Source organism: Sinohyriopsis cumingii, chromosome 7 (assembly GCF_028554795.1).
Source record: "Sinohyriopsis cumingii isolate HCF-2022 chromosome 7, ASM2855479v2, whole genome shotgun sequence".
NCBI classification, from domain to species: Eukaryota; Metazoa; Mollusca; class Bivalvia; order Unionida; family Unionidae; genus Sinohyriopsis; species Sinohyriopsis cumingii.
The window spans coordinates 34,700,375-34,715,283 of NC_142967.1; the positions used below are offsets into that span (position 1 = coordinate 34,700,375).

The 14,909-nt window shown below is 34.6% G+C and overlaps 1 protein-coding gene across 1 annotated transcript in view; it reads right to left on the reverse strand.

The window, feature by feature from the left end:
* Positions 1–14,909, reverse strand: part of LOC149795008 (uncharacterized) — a 69,714-nt gene that overhangs the window by 38,550 nt on the left and 16,255 nt on the right. Inside the window, exons 4-5 of the mRNA XM_089964675.1 lie at positions 11,891–12,019; positions 3,230–3,534 (exon numbers count right to left, since the gene is read on the reverse strand). Coding sequence (XP_089820801.1) covers positions 3,230–3,534; positions 11,891–12,019 — 434 coding nt within the window. The remainder of the gene's footprint in view (positions 1–3,229; positions 3,535–11,890; positions 12,020–14,909) is intronic.

The window sequence follows — 14,909 nt, forward strand, 5'->3', positions numbered from 1 at the left end:
TGTGTATAGTAAGACACATTTATCTCACTCACATGAACTATATACACTATGCATGCATGCTGCAATATTATTTATCAACGGACCAGCCCTAACAACTATTCCAGTGAAATGTCTAAAAAATGGGCCATACAGGCTGATCTACAAACCACATTGAAAGAACTACATGTAATATCTGACATCTTTAATACAGGGGGTGGGGGGGTGGGGAATATAATCCTCTACTAAAGAACAAAATCTTTAAAACATATGTAGTAAATGTGTATTATGACCCAATTAATAACAGAGATTTTATCCTTGCTCTAATCTTGATTTATATGATCAATTATTCATAGTAATGTGTTAACATAATATATACCTTTCATTTACCCTCTTTACTTGCCTGTACTGATAGGTCAAATGGCAAACAAAACTGACTCTGAACTGCCATCACATAATGCATTGACAGATCAGGGTTTATGCTGTTTGTTCTTCTGATTACTATTTCTAACAAACTGCACAGACCCAGATCTACTGGTACATCATGTGAAGCAGATCTGAGTTCATAAGTGGATCCAGGATAAATGCAAGTATATACTGTAAACAAGGACAGTGATCCCTGCTAGATGGATAGTGTTTAATTGGTGTATCTATGAAGTAGAACAGTGACCTGAGAGATTATATATCCAAGGTTTGTATATGTATTTTCGAAGATCTAGGATTCTGTGTAGCTGACAGAAAGGTAATCAAAGACTTTATCTACGTATGAGTTGCTTCTGCATGTGGAAAAAGGTCCACGTAGCTTTAACAAACATAGAGCTACGATGTCTGCAGTGTGGCAGTTTATAGTAATGTCTAGCACTGGGTCATCATGCTGCAGACATGTAGCATTATGTCCCACCCAATCACATTATCCTGACACCAGGCCAACCAGTCCTAACACGAACCTCTTAATGCTGAGTGCTTTGCCTGGTCCTATTTAGGGACTTCAACTATCCATTGTATTTTCATTCCTGACTTAGTCATCCATTACAGTATACAACGTGATCAAGAAGTGACCCAACAGGAAAAAGAAAATTACACATAATCATATATAGATTTTACACTGACTAGACCACTTCAGGTGGTTCATAAGAATATATATAAAAAAACAGACTGGTTCAATAATATTTTGAGTCAAAGTACATCCCATGCAAGACTGCATGCTTCACATTGTTTCACAAGTTTACAGCATGTGTCTGAAAATATGCACTGACTTTTATGTGTCACCTTGGAATTTAAATGTTACACATCAGTTTACAAAGGTTGCAAAACAAATTTGTAAAGAAGTCACGAAACATACATAAAGTGCATAATGGATTCGAAACTTCAAATAAAGTTAGACTAATACCAAAAATTATGCATCTCAGTGCATGTAAATTTTAAATGCAGTAATTAAATGAAGATACATTACAAGCCTGGCTGTGCACATGAATACAATAAATAATTATCCTAACTGTTCATCCATTGCTTATGTACAATTTATATTTGAATCATCATATCAGCCAATAATTACATCCAAACTGTGTCAGCCAATATTTACATCCAAACTGTGTCAGCCAATATTTATGTACAATTTCCATCTGAATTTGGTCAGTCCATATTTATGTACAATTTACATCAAAATCATGTCAGCCATTGTTTATTTACAATTTACATCTAAATTATGTCAGCCAATACTCATGTACAATTTACATCTGAATTGTGCCAGTAAATATTTTAGTAAAATTTACATCTGATTTGTGTCAGCCATTCTTTACATTTAACTAAAAATTATGTCAACCAATATTCATGTACAATTTACATTCAGATTGTATCAGCCAATATTTATGCACAATTTACAAAAAGACTGGAGAAATAAAATTAGATTAGAAAGGATGAAATTCTTTTTCTAGATAATATTAAAGTGTGTGTTGCATTAAAATTCCAATGTTTATATAACAGCTTTTATGATCCTAAGTTATGTAACAGTGAATCAATGGTTACGCAACAGTGATTGTTATAATCAAAGGTTAGCTGCTACATGGAAGTATGGACTGAATTTTTAATAAAATACCAATAAAAACAGTGTATTTCTACAGTAGATTTAGGTAACAAATCTTTATGTAGGAAAAAAAGTTATCCTAATATAAATTTTGTACTGACAGTCAAGTGGCTAATCAATTTGATTCACCATATTCCCTGATAAGTAAGATAATACCTTGACCATATTACTTGGTGATGTTAGAGGATAATCACCAAAACTTACTATATTTCCTGACAAATTTTGACAACCACCCTGACTCACTATATTTCCTGGCGAATTTGTATGATAATCACCCTGATTCACTATATTTCCTGGCAAATATTTATGATAGTCACCCTAACTCTATATATTTCCTGGCAAATTTGTATGATAATCACCCTAACTCACTATATTTCCTGGCAAATTTTTATGATAATCACCCTGAGTCACGATTTTCTTAAGTTAGATGATAATTACCTTGACTCACCACATTACCTGGTAAAGTACAATGATAACTGGTCAAGAGAAACTTAAATTACCATGCTGACATAAATAACTACAGAAATTCTGTTGTTGTTTCTTTTAAAAATGAGGGAGACAAAACATTAGTTAATGTGTGGAAACTTAAAAGTTACAATTTCAGCTATGGTCACCTTGACCTTTGACCTTTAACCCCCGAAATAAACAGGAAACTGCCTTTTAGCACACATACAGTGTAGCAATGAAGTTTGATGAAATTGGTTACAGGAAATTGTATTTATTGTGTGGAAATTAAATCAGAACTTGAATCTAGTGACCAAGACCTTAGAACAGTTACCTCAGTGTGCTTGTTCTATCCAAGGACTGCCCACCTATACAACTTGAGCAAATTGAAAACAACACTGTAAATAAAATTGTTGTGCACAAAACCTTGATAACAAATGGATGGTCTGACAAACACTGCTATCTGTACATTCAGTCAGGAAGATAATAAATCAAGATGTTTATCTCAGTGACTGAAAAACAGAATGAACAACACAATGCAAACATTATTCAAAAGGTGCAGAAAAGTTGAAAAGAAATGGTCTTTCAGGTTAAAAAAAAAGAAAAACAGAAAATTTATAAAAGGAGAAAACAAATTTTGATTGACCAATAACCCTAATGAGGTTGCAATTAGTATAAATCCAGCATGAAAGATGTGCAAAACGTCAATTAACTAACTGTACTTACACTGGGTCAGCATCCACAAGACTCCATCCACCTAAACATTCTTCTGGCTCGACAATCAGCATTTTTTTGCAGTCTTCGATCAGCATCTTTACATTTTCTTCTTTTTCCACCAAATCTCGGTCATCTTCTTCTTGGACCTTTGGTCCCAAGGTCAAAAGGTCATCTGAGACTGGCTGACCCAAGGTCAAGTTTATGGCTGCCTGACGATATGCATCCTTGAATCGTAGGTAATATCTGCTGGCAGAGTTTACGCCATCTTTCATCATTCCGGTCAGTCTTCTTTCCCCTGTTCTTGTGTAGTCTCCCTGACAGAACAATGGCCAAAGCAAATGGAATTCATTCTGGTTATCTTGATGATGGAAAAAGCCACATAATACATGACAAGATAACTACTTTGGAATCATTATCTTTGAGTAGCCACATTCTTTGTTAAGTACACTAGAACCTGACGTGAAAGACCACCTCTTTTGCCAACAATGTATGGTCTCTCAAGATCAGTGGTCTCTCAAAACAGGTCACAATGCTTTATAATCAATAAATGTGTGGAATGACAATGTGGTCTCTCAAGACAGGTGGTCTCACATATCAGTGGTCTTTTAAGACAGGTTTTACTGTACAACATTTTATGTACACAAATTGAGATCTATTTAAAAATTAATTTGATGATAATGCTGTCATTATAAAGGATCGAACACTTCAAACAGGGACTATACCTTGATCAAACACTCCATACAGGGACTATTCCTTAATCAAACACTTCAAACAGGGACTATTCCTTAATCAAACACTCCATAGAGGGACTATACCATAATCAAATACTTTAAACAGGGACTGTACCTTAATCAAACACTTCATACAGGGACTATACATTAATCAAATACCTCAGACAGGGACTATTCCTTAATCAAACACTTCATACAGGGACTATACCTTAATCACATACTTCAAACAGGGACTATTCCTTAATCAAACACTTCATACAGGGACAATACCTTAATAAAATACTACAAACAGGGACTATTCCTTAATCAAACACTTCATACAGAGACTATACCTTAATCATACACTTCAAACAGGGAATATACCTTAATCAAACACTCCATACAGGGACTATACCATAATCAAATACTTCAAACAGGAACTGTACCTTAATCAAACACTTCATACAGGGACTATACATTAATCAAATACCTCAAACAGGGACTATTCCTTAATCAAACACTTCTTCATACAGGGACTATACATTAATCAAATACCTCAAACAGGGACTATTCCTTAATCAAACACCTCATACAGGGATTAAACCTTAATCAATACTTCAAACATGGACTATACCTTAATCAAACACTTCATACAGGGACTCAAACAGGGATCATGTCTTAATCAACCACTTCATATGGGGACTATACCTTAATGAAACACTTCCTACAGGATTGCACCTTAACCAAACATTTTATACAGATACTATATCTTGGTGTATTCATTACAACTCTACGACTTAATCAAAAACTTCCTACAGGTACCATATCTTATATTAATTCACTATCAGGTCAGAGCTGTCTAGAAACAATCCTCATTTATAAACCAGATCATTTTATTACTCCTATGAACATTAATTCAAACAAGGTAGTGCTGTATATACATTTATCTGAGAATAACACATTCAACCAATTTCTGCAAACTGCAGGACTCGTAACTGGTGTTGCATAATAAACCTATATATCAGGGTCCACTGTTTATTTCTACCTGTTCCTAGTTAATTACGATAGACTCTGATCTACCTGCATTATGTCATAGCTAGTCTTGGTCTATTCTCTTTGCTGTTGAGCTATATTTGTGTAAATATGGCATGTAACAAGTTTTGGAGTGCACTCATAAAATATTGTCAAGGTGTATATATAATAATGCCCAAACATTAAAATTCAGGTTTGACCTTTATTTTTGGTCTGTGCTCATGTACTTTAACTTGTGTACTGTTACAAAAAAGAACTAAGACATTTACATACTGTACTATGCTTTGACAATGTTCTGAATGTTTCACAAATTATTCAAAGACTTATTTTAATACTGTACCTGCGATCATCTGAAGAACTGTGTTTGCTGAGGCATTTTGACACTGAACTTATTGAGTGGTTTTGCTGCTGGACTTATGACCAGGTCCCAATTTTACCAAACATCTCAAAATTTCTTCCTCAAATTGAGATTTTTCAATTCATTTCATGTGCTTGATTGATAGCAATGATATCTTTTCACAAAATTTTCAGCATTCATCATGGATTAAATTACAGCCCCAAAATCTTGAGTTTCCCTAAAGGAATTTTTTGCCTTATCTCCAAGGAAATTTTCAGTGTCCTCACGTTTTTTAGAAGCTTGAATTTAAAACTAAGATGTTATTTTGCATCCTTTCCACTATCTCTACTTCTAACAAAAATACTGATATTGTTTGAGGAAAGATTTTAAGAAATTTATAACAACTGGGGCCAGAAGAGGACAGGTTCAATTACCACCAAAATATTCCCCTGAATTGGCAATTGCATTGTTTCTTTCGGCAAGGCACTTTATGCTACTTGTCTCTGCATGATGTCTTTTGTCTCTTCATAGTGTTGCCAGAAAGTGCCAGGAACCAGTATCTACCGATTTCTAATGCAAACCCAAATGCCACTATTAGATCATCCAGGACAACACCTGCATAATGCATCTGCAGGTCAGATCCTCACAATTCCATATAAATTACACACAGAACAAGGAAAGTCCAGAACTGATGTCAATTTCTTTGCCTCATCAAGATCAAGCTGTCTTGTAAAAATTGGTGACACTTAAATAATAATTAAGAAAGATGTGGTGCAAAAAGTTAAGAAGGTGTATATGGCAATCAAGGGTTATAACTCTGCTAAACAATGCAGAACACTAACAATTGAAAGCAGCAAAGTCCAAAGAAAATAAAGCTGCATAGGAAATTTGTTTGAAATCCAATGCTAATTTATGGAATTATTGCTTGGAAAAATGGGTGGGTCTGGCAATCAGTCTATAACTCTTCTAAATGATGATGCAGAAGGCGTACAATGGAACTCAGCCAAGGCCTTATCAGTATCAAACTTAATACCAAATTGGGATGTTAATCCAATGATAATTATGGGAATTAGTGCATGGGAACAAAAGTGGGTGGGTCTGAAAATCAAGGTTACAATCCTGATAAGCAATGATTCAGAATGCTAACAATCCAATTCATCCAAGGTCTCATCAATATCAAAGAAACCAAATTTGATTGAAGTATAATAATTATTTAGTAAATTACTGTGTGATAACAATGATGACACCAAATTTGATTGAAATATAATAATTATTAAGTGAATTATTGTGTGATAACAATGCTGACACCAAATTTGATTGAATTACAATAATTATTAGGGAGTTACTGTGTGATAACAATGATGACTCCAAATTTGATTGAAATATAATAATTATTAAGTGAATTACTGCGTGATAACAATGACGACACCAAATTTGATTGAAATATAATAATTATTAAGTGAATTACTGTGTGATAACAATGATGACACCAAATTTGATTGAAATATAATAATTATTAAGTGAATTACTGTGTGATAACAATGATGACACCAAATTTGATTGAATTATAATAATTATTAGGGAGTTACTGTGTGATAACAATGATGACTCCAAATTTGATTGAAATATAATAATTATTAAGTGAATTACTGCGTGATAACAATGACGACACCAAATTTGATTGAAATATAATAATTATTAAGTGAATTACTGTGTGATAACAATGATGACACCAAATTTGATTGAATTATAATAATTATTAGGCAGTTACTGTGCGATAATAATGACACAGAATGCTGACAAGTTCAAAAATATCCTCATCAATATTGAGGTATATATAAAAGTCTGTTAAAATCTAATAATAATTAATGGATTTACTATGGAGAAATGAAACTGGGTCCATCAGACAATCACGGGTTATAACTCTCATGAACTACAACATAAAATGCTGACAACTAAACTCATGTAAGATCCCATCAATGTCAAGCTGTTTACCAAATCTGACTGTAATTCGATAGTAACTAAGGGACTTTCTGTGTGATATCAAAAGTGCAATGAACAAAAAAAGCTGGGGACAACAAAGAGAACTGACCCTTTATTTGCTACCCATTAGAAATCTGGGTCACATAATACATGATAAATATGGTATTATAATAATTACATGTACCAGCATCATGTTATAACGTGGTAATGTCTCTGAAGGATATATGACACTCTTGTATGGCATGTAATATGACACTAGGTATAGAGAAAAATCTACATCAATTATAATGGTAATCAAGTTATCTCCAAAAATTATACCATTGGCAGTGTACTAAAACTTGAACATTCCTAATCTGCTGTTTTCTTCCCAATGAGGGGTATTGTAGAGGTAACTCATTATTAAATCTCAGAGAATACAGTGGCCTGTTTTCCCAATGAGGTTATTACAGAGATCCCTCACTATTAAATCCCACATTATACAGTGGCCTATCTTCCCAATGAAAGCATTTAAGAGGTCCCACGCTATAAAATCCTACAGTAAACTGCTGTTTCTTTTCTCAATGAAGGTATTAAAGAGGTTCCTCCCTATTAAATTCTACAATATACAGTGGTCTCTTTTCCCAATGAGTGTATTATAGAAGTTCCTCACTATTAAATCCCACAATATGACCCCTGATTGTCAGACTGGCCCATTGTAATTTTCGCACAGTAAAACATTAATTATTATTACATTTCAGCCAAATTTGCTATGCAGTTTAATATTGATGAGGATTTGGTTGAAAATGTCAGCATACTGCATCATTGTTATCACATGGTAATTCCATTAATAATTATTATAATTTATATCAAATTTGGAGTCATCATTGTTATCACACAGTAATTCCCTTAATAATTATTATATTTCAATCAAATTTGGAGCCATCATTGTTATCACACAGTAACTCCCTTAATAATTATTATACTTCAATCAAATTTGGTGTCATCATTGTTATCATTATCATTTCTTTGATACTGATGAGACCTTGGATGAATTGGATTGTTAGCATTCTGAATCATTGCTTATCAGGATTATAACCTTGATTTTCAGACCCACCCACTTCAGTTCCCATGCACTAATTCCCATAATTATCACTGGATTAACATCCCAATTTGGTGTTCAGTTTGATACTGATAAGGCCTTGGCTGAGTTCCATTGTACGCCTTCTGCATCATCATTTAGAAGAGTAATAGACAGATTGCCAGACCCACCCATTTTTCCAAGCAATAATTCCATAAATTAGCATTGGATTTCAAACAGATTTCCTATGCAGCTTGACTTTTTATGACCTTGCTGCTTTCAATTGTTAGTGTTCTGTATTCTATCTATCTATCTGTCTATATGTCAGTCTGTCTATCTATCTATCATTTGTATTGTGTGATTTACCTTGATCCATAACTGAGGGTAAGACATGGGCCTACATAACTAATGTCTTCTTTTTATAGACAACATATTACATAGATATGGTAATATTTGACCATGATATTAGATTATATGTTAAGAGTATTATTTTTTGGAAGTAAACATGTTGACTTGGATCTGAATTCAGTATATTGGTATTCCCTTGGAAAAACCATGGTCTACCTGCCCTTTTCCAGGTAGCTTGATTAAATTTATGTAAACAGACCTGACCTTGTTTAGAAATTTGATGGAAAATTCCATTAAGATGACAGAGTATTTCAGGAAATGATTATTGTGACAAAGGTTAGGTGTAGGTTAGGTGGAGAGGTACATAAACTGTGTTTACTTCAGAATTAACCCTTCAATATCTTAACAACAGTCTTGGTGGAATCAATTTTGTTTGTATTCAGTTGAGAGGATTTAATTTATTTATTTATATCATTTATTGGAATCACAAAGTGCTCACCGATTTAGAAGTAAACCACTACTCTGGAATCATTGTGAATTCATTAAAGGACATTTTGGATTATATCACTGTGACACATCAAGACAGCTGGCACATTAGCACAACTGAGATTTGAGGAACATCAGCACATTAAAGATTTTAAATGATTTGGAACACCATTGGAATTCATTAGGAATACTGTTGCTGTTGTTGTAGGGCTTAACGCCATTTTTCAGCACACGATAGGCTATACATGGTGGCCAGTATTAATGGTGGAGGAAGAACCCGGGAAATCCTCAGAAAGAACCACCGACTCTCGAGAAGCTACTGGCAAGCTTTCTCACATAACCACATTGGCCGAATCCGAGACTTGAACACACGCAGACAGAGGTGAGATGGCAGTGATCCGTAACGGACAGCGCTTTAGACCACTCGGCCACTCGGGGCCCCCATTAGGAATACTCCATACTTTGGAATTTTGATAGAAGTTTTAGGATTTAATTCAAATACTAAGTTCTTTTTAAATTTTCACTTTGTATTTAAAAACATTATTTGTTGAACTTTACAAAATTTGTTGGTTTTCCCTCTTTTCTTTACTTAGTTTACAACCACAGAGTCATAGCACCATCTATCTATCTATTAATCTGTCTGTCTGTTTGTCTCTCTCTCTCTATCTATCTATCTATCTATCTATCTGTGAAGTGTCGAATTTTGAATTACAGAAAATTTAAAGTTGAATGCATTTAGCAATTAAAGTTATTACAGTTAAGCCAGGAAAGTCTTTTGTGAAGGGTCACTCTGAACTTTCATCGTTCATTTCCTCCCATGTCAGTGTAAACTTCAAAGGAAAAATATTTCCGACCCAGTGAAATTGACCAGGGTATCTTAAAACGGTCCTTAGAAGTAAACATTTGAGCTACCGACCCTAACCATTTGGTAGGAACCTATGTCCACTCATCATATTTTCAAAGGGAAAATTGTCATGCACTGTTGTACACAGATTCTGAGCTGTCTAAATCTGATGAAAGAAATTATTTCTTTGGGAAAGATTAGGGCCCCTTGCCTACGATTGGGTAGAATAAATTAGGGCTTACACTTTAGAGCAATCCGACTTTAAAGTGACAACCCTAGTGTAAATTCTTTAGTCTGAAATTTTCCTGGAAGAGAAAACTTAGTCGACTACGTGGAAGCCTAAAGATTAGTGCTTTCCTCGTGAAACAAGAAAAGGGACTGGTTGGTCATCATGTAAAAAGATAGGCATGTTTAGTGCTAGGACACAGAAGTCCTGAAAGAAAAGCAGCGAAGAGGTACACAATTTTAGTTTCACACAATATTCTATTATTTGATTACTTGTTTTATACAAATGCGTTTGCTATGACTACGTTTCTATATTATGTATTGATTATTCAACTCATGGGAATGTGTTGATGCTAGAGATGTTATGCAACTTTATTCAATTTCATGAAGAGTGTTGATGCTAAGAGTTATTATGCAATTTATTTTATTCAATTTTATGGAAAGTGTTGATGCTAGAATTGTTATGCAATTTACCATTTCAATTTTACAGTTATTAGTTCATTGGTAGAATTGACTGCATGCGATCCAAATGTTCATATGAGTAAGACTTCATATGGTTATATGAAATAACTTCCTTTGTTGTTAGGACAATACAGATCATCATGAGTTAACGATAATTACCTAATTATATCTGATTTTGTAATGCTTGGATAATCTTGTAGTTAAGAAATGCCATGAGTTACAGTTCTTTTGAATTTCATGCAATAGTGATCAAACATGTAGTAGCATATGTAAATTAATACGGTAATACTTAGTAGTCATGTGGTAATTAAAGATTTGCCACAATGTCCTACCGTACTAAGTTAGAATTTACTCGATGTGTGGATAGCCACAGGCTCTGAATAACGATTAAGTGAATTGTAGTATGTGCCTCTGAACAGAAAGTATACAGTCTTATGGGGTAAATCTGTCCTTTAAGGAACAGCTTTCGGAGAGAAGGACGAGACAGTCCAAAGACTGGAGTACGGGGAAAAGAAAGAAAGAAGGACAAGGTCAGAGTAAAAGGACCAGGAAGTCCATGAAGGGGCAGAACCTAGAGTTTGGAAGGATGAACTAGGAGACGTTGATATATGGTCAAAGTGAATGAAGGTGATGCAATCAATCGTGGACATTGCGCTCTTTCACCTCTCGTTATGATGATGTAATAAATCCAAATTGGACACACCTATTAAATTCTACTTATATAATCTAACTTGAATTTGAATTACTGTTTTAATTTGTTCTGATTAAATATGTTATTTTCTTGTCAAAGGGGGCTCGTATTGTTTTGTTTCTCCCCAGTATTCTCGCTCAGTGCTATGTTGAAATTCCATTCTTCATTCACTCCTGCCGAGCTATAATATCGAGGGAGGTCATCCTCTGGATAATGCAGCCAAACCCAATTAAGCACCCCTTTTTATAAGAAGGCGACGTTACACTACCTGTCTATCTATCTATCTATCTATCTATCTATCTATCTATCTATCTATCTAGATAGATAGATAGATAGATAGATAGATAGATAGATAGATAGATAGACAGACAGACAGACAGACAGACAGATAGATAGATAGATAGATAGATAGATAGATAGATAGATAGATAGATGGAATATGCATCTGATCGTTGGTTGTTTTTTTGTTGAAAACTCAACCACTCTAAACCTTACCTTCAGAGCCACTGTCCCTGCATACTGTTGACTGATAGCATCTCCATTATTGGCCCACATCTGCTGGTAGATTCTGCGGCAGTTGAGGGGAAGACTCTCATCTGGAGCCAGAAGTCCTAGCTTTCTGCACTGAAATGCAGAATGACAAAAATATGACAGCCAATTTTATACAGAGTGTAACTCGAATAAACCTGGTACTTGTTACAACTATTTTGTACAGATAAATAAGAAATCCAATTTTATATAGAGTGTAACTTGAGTAAACCTGGTACAGATAAATAAGAAATCTGTGTAACAACCATTTAAATTATAGTTTAATTGATTAAATGTAGTTTGAGTAAAACACAATGCATCCTTCTCTGGCCCCTTGCTGGGCCCATCTTTGTCTACTATGGTTTCTATGCCCAGACATTATGTCATTGCAGCCAATATATGTTAATAAGCTAATAACTAAATTTAGATATGTTGTCATGTTGAACCAATCAGATGACTGAGTTGGATCATATGATCAAACAATGTGTCAGTTAGGGTGTCATTCATATAGCAACAGTGATACCTGTAGAGATGCGCACCTTTCAGTGTAGATGCTTCATCTAATTTTTAACATTACTTGTGGAAAGAACCACCTGCCTCCCCTCCTTCCACCATGTTCTTTATTTGGGATATTTCTTGCATAGCATACCATTCCAGCTGTTCTGGGTAGCCATTGCCAAACTGGCTAATGGTTATTATCATGGCAATCCTCGGGATCAGACTTTTAGAGTTTCGGTTATCAGTGTCCCTATATATCTCGTATCAGCCCCTTGTGGCTCCACATATAGGTGTCAGACATTCTTCACAATCCTACAAACTCCCCAAGTCTCTCTTCCTGAGGTATTCCCATAGAAACAAAATTCCCAACCTGGGTGATTGTCAGTTTCATACATTCACAACTTTGACCCCCAATTTGTGTCAGTACTTAAATGTACTCAACTATTATGCCCATATACTTCATATCCGCTTCCCATGGTGCATGTATGGAGTATCAGCTGAAGTTTGTCATCATAGCATCCTCATGATTCGACTTGTCGAATTTCGGTTATCAATGTCCCTATATACCTCGTATCAGGCCCTTGCAGCTCCACATACAGGTGTCGGACACTCTTCACAACCCTACAAACTCCCCAAAAGTCTCTCTTCCTGAGGTATTTCTATAGAAAAAATTCAGAGCTCTGCTGGTGCAATGTGCTGTGTGATAGGACATGTCCCCAATATGCCAAAGATTATCTATATTTACAGTAAAGTTTATAATGAACCTATGTATTGTGTGTTATCTAAATAGCTGGTAGATGAATGGTACATCAAATATATTTTGCTGCATAAAAATTTGTTAATTGAAAATATGTCATGTAGAACTGCAATTTTTAGACAGAAATATATGTGTGTAAGTAATGTTATTTTGCACATGTGAAAGCAATGTTCCCTAGGATATATGTAGGCAATCTTTCCTTGCACTTATGTAAGCAATATTACCTAGCATATGTGTAGGCAATCTTTCCTTACACATGTGTAAGCAATGTTACCTAGCATATGTGTAGGCAATCTTTCCGTGCACTTGTGTAAGCAATGTTACCTAGCATATGTGTAGGCAATCTTTCCTTGCACTTGTGTAAGCAATGTTACCTAGCATATGTGTAGGCAATCTTTCCATGCACTTGTGTAAGCAATATTACCTAGCATATGTGTAGGCAACCTTTCCTTGCACATGTATAAATAATGCTATATGTACAAGTAATCTTGCCTTGCACTTGTGTAAGCAATGTTACCTTGCATATGTGTAGGCAATCTTTCCTTGCACATGTTTAAGCAATGTTACTAGCATATGTGTAGGCAATCTTTCCTTGCATTTGTGTAAGCAATATTACCTAGTATATGTGTAGGCAACCTTTCCTTGCACATGTATAAATAATGCTATATGTACAAGTAATCTTGCCTTGCACTTGTGTAAGCAATGTTACCTTGCATATGTGTAGGCAATCTTTCCTTGCACATGTGCAAGCAATATTAGTATATGTGTAGGCAATCTTTCCCTGCACATGTGTAAGCAATGTTACTAGCATATGTGTAGGCAATCTTTCCTTGCACTTGTGTAAGCAATATTACCTAGCATATGTGTAGGCAATCTTTCCTTGCATTTGTGTAAGCAATATTACCTAGTATATGTGTAGGCAACCTTTCCTTGCACATGTATAAATAATGCTCTATGTACAAGTAATCTTGCCTTGCACTTGTGTAAGCAATGTTACCTTGCATATGTGTAGGCAATCTTTCCTTGCACATGTGCAAGCAATATTAGTATATGTGTAGGCAATCTTTCCTTGCACTTGTGTAAGCAATGTTACTAGCATATGTGTAGGCAATCGTTCCTTGCACATGTATAAATAATGTTACATGTACTAGTAATCTTGCCTTGCATGAAAGAATTATTTGATACAAGTGGACTTTTGCCAAACTAAATGGCATTATATCTTTCTGTAGTGTGACCAAACAAAATTAAATTCTGCTCTAAATATTAAATTACCTGGCACATTTGTAATTATAATAACTTGTTTTAAAATGTAGGTTGACTGTAATTATTCTACTGTACTTTACAAACAAATCAGCATGCAAAATTTGAGCTGAGTTTTATACAGTTGTCACAGACATATATACACGAACATGCAGACCAGATTTCATTTCTATAAATAAATCAGTTTCAGAATGATTGCCTTCAGAAAGTTTTTGTAATAAAAGTTTTTTTAAAAAAGTACAAACATCAAATTAAAGTAAAGCAATTACTTAAATTTCACAATAATCATTTAGGTAATTAAACTTGCAACATACAGTCTGCATTTCTTTTGCTCAGGTCATCAATTTTCTTAATAACTGTGAACAGATTAAGTCCAAAAAGCAAAGGAAAAGAATTTCAAATTTTGATTTTGTTTAAATGGCATGAAAATAAAATCAGATTACTTACATGAGTACAAGGATGTCTGGTCAA